General features: G+C 38.8%; 2 protein-coding genes across 3 annotated transcripts in view; one reads left to right on the plus strand and one right to left on the minus strand.

Annotated features, from left to right (window-relative positions):
- The window catches only part of LOC104699584 (protein TRANSPORT INHIBITOR RESPONSE 1), a 6,280-nt gene extending 2,458 nt beyond the window's left edge, over positions 1–3,822 (plus strand). The window contains exons 1-3 of one of the 2 annotated variants that reach the window (XM_010414910.2): positions 619–1,302; positions 1,966–2,458; positions 2,636–3,822. In XM_010414910.2, the coding sequence (XP_010413212.1) occupies positions 836–1,302; positions 1,966–2,458; positions 2,636–3,460 (1,785 nt within the window). In that variant the 5' untranslated portion in view covers positions 619–835 and the 3' untranslated portion in view covers positions 3,461–3,822. Of the gene's footprint in view, positions 1–618; positions 1,303–1,965; positions 2,459–2,635 lie in introns of those variants that run through there. The other variant, XM_010414911.1, reaches the window with a different exon arrangement.
- The window catches only part of LOC109124681 (E3 ubiquitin-protein ligase MIEL1-like), a 6,748-nt gene continuing 4,505 nt past the window's right edge, over positions 4,280–6,522 (minus strand). The window contains exons 2-12 of the mRNA XM_010414913.2: positions 6,384–6,471; positions 6,206–6,262; positions 6,071–6,103; positions 5,896–5,973; positions 5,741–5,784; positions 5,594–5,634; positions 5,147–5,229; positions 4,935–5,026; positions 4,745–4,814; positions 4,640–4,678; positions 4,280–4,550 (exon numbers count right to left, since the gene is read on the minus strand). Coding sequence (XP_010413215.1) covers positions 4,398–4,550; positions 4,640–4,678; positions 4,745–4,814; positions 4,935–5,026; positions 5,147–5,229; positions 5,594–5,634; positions 5,741–5,784; positions 5,896–5,973; positions 6,071–6,103; positions 6,206–6,262; positions 6,384–6,471 — 778 coding nt within the window. The 3' untranslated portion in view covers positions 4,280–4,397. The remainder of the gene's footprint in view (positions 4,551–4,639; positions 4,679–4,744; positions 4,815–4,934; positions 5,027–5,146; positions 5,230–5,593; positions 5,635–5,740; positions 5,785–5,895; positions 5,974–6,070; positions 6,104–6,205; positions 6,263–6,383; positions 6,472–6,522) is intronic.

Below are 6,522 nucleotides of genomic sequence, written 5' to 3' on the forward strand. Positions count from 1 at the left end.
TATACTTATAAATTAATATAATATTCTTAAACATATTACAATTATAAAAACTTATAAATTAACATTTAAATTGCTTACTTATATAAAAGCAATTATATACTTATAAATTAATATAATATTTTTAAACATATTACAATTATAAAAATTTATAAATTAACATTTAAATTGCTTCCTTATATAAATGAAATATTATTTTTTTTTCCAAAAAATCTCGTCCAGTCACATGAAGCTACGTCAAATAAGAACTGGACTTAGATCAGTTCTACATCAAGAACTAAAAAAAGTGTTCTAAACCACTATTCATTATTTTTATAATTTTTTTGGGCTAACAACATCCTTAGTGTTCTCCCGTTAATGATCGGCTAATATATCGTATCGTCCCGTTTTCTGCGGCTGCTCCTTGTTATTCTCTCTCTCTGGCCTGCACAGTCGATAAGATAATCTCCCGCTTTTCATTCAATCAGACGGCTGGTATTTGAAGTATAAAAGACACGTGGCAACATCATAATCGACAATCACAATCACCGAAAAGGCTCACATGGATATGTTTGACCATGGTTAACCCATTTAACCCAACCATGGTTTGCTTTTTAACTTGACCTCCTTCTCCTTCCTCCTCCTCCTATCTCATCCCCTTACCACTCTCTCTCTCATTCTTCTGCTTCTTCGTCATCTTTGTTTCATTGAAACTAGTACTAGACTAGATTCATGGCGCCTCAGATCTAAAACCTTTGAAACTTGTTCATCCAAGTATTTTATCCTCTGTCTGGTCTGGTCTGGTCTGGTTTGACCGGGGGTTGGAATCGTCGCATCGAGATCTCGGGGGTTATTTGCAATGCAGAAGCGAGTAGCCTTGTCGTTCCCAGAAGAGGTGCTCGAGCACGTGTTTTCGTTTATACACCTGGATAAGGATAGGAACTCGGTGTCTCTGGTGTGCAAGTCATGGTACGAGATCGAGCGGTGGTGCCGGAGGAAAGTGTTCATCGGGAACTGTTACGCCGTGAGTCCATCGACGGTGATAAGGAGGTTCCCGAAAGTGAGATCCGTGGAGCTGAAGGGGAAGCCTCACTTCGCAGACTTTAATTTGGTGCCTGAAGGATGGGGAGGCTACGTGTACCCGTGGATAGAGGCCATGTCATCGTCGTACACGTGGCTGGAAGAGATAAGGCTGAAGAGGATGGTGGTGAGCGACGATTGCTTGGAGCTCATAGCCAAGTCGTTTAAGAATTTTAAGGTTCTTGTGCTTTCTTCCTGTGAAGGCTTCTCCACCGATGGTCTCGCTGCTATCGCTTCCACTTGCAGGTCTTCTTTTCCTCTGATTCTGATTCTCTCTTTTTAGGAAGCATACATATATAATTAAATTAATAGCTCAGAATTAATTAAAACTGTTCTATTTGATTTGTGAAATTCATTAATCTACGTAACTCTCTCTCTCTCTCTCGATCGATTATAGCAAATTCATGTATGTGCTCTGGTTTCGTTTTTTCGGTTTGGGTCAAGATTTTGCGTATCTAATAGAAAGATGTTTCTGAATAAAAGAAGAGCCAGCCTCTCTTCATCTTTTTTATAATATGACGGTCGTATTTTCTCGTTATTCCTTTGGATGATTCGCTCTCTCCTGAGGTGGGAAATCTAAGTCAATTTTTGCGATATATGTTTCCTTTTCTTTTACTTTTACTTTTCCTTTTCTAGGCTTTTTTTTTTTTACCTTGTTGGGAAACTTAGATATCTCTTTTTGGATTCCTCCCTTTAGCTCTCTGTTTTAGCATCCCTGATAATGCTTCCATGTGACAAACTGATCTACATTGCATCTAATATATACAACTGATTACGAGTGTATCTAATTATGTATGCACATGAGTTTGTTTATCTATTAGGTCCCCTGTTGTAGCAAGCCAATATTAATGGTCCCCAAGTTTCTGTGATATGGCAAATCAATTAATTACTTGATTCTTCTTTATCCAGGAATCTTAAAGAGCTTGATTTGCGCGAGAGTGATGTTGATGATGTTAGTGGCCACTGGCTTAGCCATTTCCCGGATACATATACTTCTTTGGTGTCGCTTAATATCTCTTGCTTAGCATCTGAGGTCAGTTTCTCTGCTCTGGAAAGGCTCGTCACTAGGTGCCCCAATCTCAAGTCTCTAAAGCTTAACCGTGCTGTGCCTCTTGAGAAACTGGCTACTTTACTACAAAGAGCTCCTCAGTTAGAGGAATTGGGCACTGGTGGGTACACTGCTGAATTGCGACCAGATGTTTACTCTGCTTTATCTGTTGCGCTTTCTGGCTGCAAGGACTTGAAGTGCTTATCTGGATTTTGGGATGCTGTTCCTGCCTATCTTCCAGCTGTTTATTCTCTTTGCAGTCGCCTCACTACTTTGAATTTGAGTTATGCAACTGTCCAGAGCTATGATCTTGTCAAGCTTCTTAGCCAATGTCCAAAACTGCAGCGCCTCTGGGTGAGTCCTTTTTAAAATACATTGTTTAACACACGAGTTTGGAAATTTAGGTCATTTTAACTTTTGCTCAAAGTTTTCTTAAATACCGTGAATGATTTAGTGTGTAATGGTAACTGAAAAATATGTATCAAAGCCTCTTTTTTTTTTCGTAACTGTGGTATGACTTATTGACAACAGGTGCTTGACTACATCGAGGATGCTGGTCTGGAGGTGCTTGCTTCAACCTGCAAGGACTTACGCGAGTTAAGAGTGTTTCCGTCTGAGCCTTTTGTCATGGAACCAAACGTGGCATTAACGGAACAGGGGCTTGTCTCCGTCTCCATGGGCTGTCCAAAACTCGAGTCAGTTCTCTACTTTTGCCGTCAAATGACCAATGCTGCATTGATAACCATTGCTAGGAACCGTCCCAACATGACTCGCTTCCGTTTGTGCATCATTGAGCCGAAAGCCCCCGACTATCTGACTTTAGAGCCACTGGATGTTGGATTTGGAGCCATAGTAGAGCATTGCAAAGATCTCCGTCGCCTCTCTTTATCAGGCCTCTTGACAGACAAGGTTTTTGAATACATTGGGACATATGCCAAGAAGATGGAAATGCTCTCGGTGGCGTTTGCAGGAGACAGTGACTTGGGCATGCATCATGTTTTGTCAGGGTGCGATAGCCTGAGGAAACTAGAGATAAGGGACTGCCCGTTTGGAGACAAGGCGCTTTTGGCCAATGCTTCAAAGCTGGAGACAATGCGATCCCTTTGGATGTCTTCTTGTTCCGTGAGTTTTGGAGCCTGCAAGTGTCTAGGACAGAAGATGCCAAAGCTCAATGTGGAAGTCATCGATGAACGGGGTCCACCAGACTCAAGACCCGAGAGCTGCCCTGTTGAGAGAGTGTTTATATACAGAACAGTGGCTGGTCCTCGGTTTGACATGCCTGGCTTCGTCTGGAACATGGACCAAGACTCAACAATGAGGTTTTCCAGGGAAATCATCACTACTAATGGATTATAAGACAAAATAAACGAGGTACATTTTTCATTAATCCTTGTTCATCATCCCGTATAATCTCGTTCCGGTTTAGGAACATGAGAGAGAGCTCGGTCGCCAATAATTTAATTCTCGGCTGCTTCATATAACCATCAAGCCCATGAGCAACGAATAAGTGGAGAGAGAGAGAGAAAGAGAGATCGAAGAGACCCTTTGCTTTTTAATTTATGTAAGAATTTTTTTATTGCTGTATGTTTGTTTGTCGACTTACTGAAAGTGGGAGAGATCCTGGTGGGGTATTTTTCTTAAGAGGATAAGAGATTTCTATAAGACAATGTCAAAAATGTAACTGCTCTTCTTTGTTTGGACTCTTTTATCCTTTTAAATGTTTTATAGTTTATATCTCTCTTTATCTTTGTCATTTCCTTTCTCCGCTTAGAGAACTGTGTGCAGCCTCTGTTCGTTTCTGGAGTGCCACCACTTCTCCAGAACCGACGAACCTTATTTTCATTGTTTCTGAGCTTCTTAAAATTAGTTAGGGCCCATTTGATTACAAGAGGAAACCGCACGACACGAGGCTAGTGCCATCGGCGGCCGTGGCCGAAAGAACCGGACCAATTTTTGGTTGCTCCATATCGAAGAGTATTATGTTTGACTGTGAACTACATGACTCATTGGATCAATTTGATGTTTCGTTAAGAGTCGAAATATTCATGTGTTATGTTACATGACTCATTAGATCAATCTTATGTTTCGTTTTAACTGTTGTCTTTCAATATTGATATACCATTTTTGATTAACACGGTGAAACCATGTACTACTTCACATAAATACTTACGCCTGGATATAAATATTTGACATTTCATTTCATAACGCCATATTCTTCTCTTTTGATCTTGTTATGTCCTCTCATTTGAGTTTAATAAAAGAAAAATTTCAAAATTATGCTTATGTGAAACGTTTAGTTATCATGATTTGAGTCTATTTCACATACTGGATCTTGTGGAGTTGAGATTCTACGAGTGTTGTATGAACCACAATGCCCGCACTTGTGTCCCAAAATGTGGAACATTGCTTGGCTCCCTTTGTTGCAGTCATTGCAAAGTATCGCAACCTGCAGACAGTTTCTTGGTCGGATGTAAAATCATGAACACAAGGAAATCAAACCATGAGGTGGCAAAACGTTGGATGTATAGACATTACCTCAAATTTATACTCAACGGGCATCTCTGTTGTGCTTATCTGTAAAGAGAATGTTGGTTGGTATTTACCTCACTGAATACATCAAATCCAAATTTCGATTGTTACCTCGAGATCTAGTAATTGCCACGAAGTAGACATATCCACCATTGACTTGGAACAAATGGGGCACCGATACCTGAGAGAGAGAGAGAGAGAGAGAGAGAGAGAGAGTATGTATATTAAGAAAGTATAAAATCCATATTGATACTGTGAGGAACAAATTGGATCGAAGGAGAAGTTTCACTGAGATTATTACTGATTATTATTGATCATTCCGCTGAAGCAATCCATATGCATAGTATGCCCACAACTCATCACATGTGCAGCTTTTACCGAATCAAATAGATACTGCCAGGTTGAGTAATTTATAAAAGTTAAATGCAATCAGTTATGATGCTTTGAATCTAATTAGTAGTTAGCGATATGCAGCACAATAGACCATCTAGAATTAATACAATTCGGACAAACCTCGCAACAGACAGGACACGAGTTCTTTGTGGAGTTCTCAATGCACGAGTGTTTATCGCGCAAGCCCACTGAATAACAAGCTCCTGCAATATTTACAAGATAAATAAAACAGGTGTAAACTCACAAATACGCACACACGATTCTATATTTGCATAAACGAATTTTGTAACCATTAAACTAGGTGTAGACTATTATAGATCTGATACTGAGCTAGGATGGATCGAACATGTATGTGCAACGTCAAATTAAAATATCCTACTTTTACCAAGAAGTAACCCTACATTACAATTGTCAGTTGTAGAATAGATACTTATGTTCCTAGAGAACAGTTGATGGAGACAATTCGCAAAATCACACACCACCAATGTATTTGGAACTTGCTTTTTAAAGAAAGAAGCAAAACAGAATCCAACAAATGCAAGTTGATAAAGGTATATAACTACATACCACAGTTCTGGCAATGAAAGAATTTGTCACGCCCACCAACTCTGAAAATTTAATAATACCTCAAAGATTAAGTCATGAGTTTATTATAGCAACAACAAGATAGACTATTATGTGGCACAAGTTCTCAATATCTCTAAAGACCCTCACCTACAAATACCACAATCAGCACAATGAAATTGTTCTTTCGAGGTCTGCAAACATAAACAGGGGCCATATTACTACTGTTAGTGTGAGTCATACATAGCATTTGAAAGAAAACATGTATGAAAGAAAGAAAGAAAGGAAGGATACAAAGAGCTCACATCGTCGTCAAAAAATTTGCAAATATTGCAAAAGTACTCCCCCATAGAGACACCGCAATTAGAGCACAATTGAGAAACCTAAAGATTTGTATTTAGGATGATAATAATATCACAGATATATATATATATATAATTTGCAGATAATGAATAATACAATACAAAAACCAATCAATACCTCTTGCTCAGTTTGACATATTGAACAAACAACCTAAGAAAGAAAGAGAAACACAGTTCTTGTTTTTAGAATAGAGCCTATTCCAAAGGAGATTGAAACACTTAAAAAGAATGAGGATTCAAATTCAATGGAAACCTGTTTGACGTTTTGGCGGACCAAATCATGTCGTTCTTTAGGGTCAGGTAAAGAGTTCTGAAACAAACAAACAAGAAACCATGTTTTGTTGTGAGACAAACACACACCTCCAAAAAAAAAAAAAAAAATCCCATAGGAATGGAAAAGACAAAATAATTAGAGGAGGACAAAGACAAACCGCTGATTCGTTATGGCAATGGCGGCATGGGAAGATGAGATTGCAGCAAGGAGCTCTGATTTTACATCGTCTCTTGTAATGTTCGCATCTGATAGAAACAAATGAAATTAGAGAGATTACTAAAAAAAAAAAAAAAAAA

This window comes from Camelina sativa, chromosome 7 (assembly GCF_000633955.1).
Source record: "Camelina sativa cultivar DH55 chromosome 7, Cs, whole genome shotgun sequence".
In the NCBI taxonomy this organism is placed as follows: domain Eukaryota; kingdom Viridiplantae; phylum Streptophyta; class Magnoliopsida; order Brassicales; family Brassicaceae; genus Camelina; species Camelina sativa.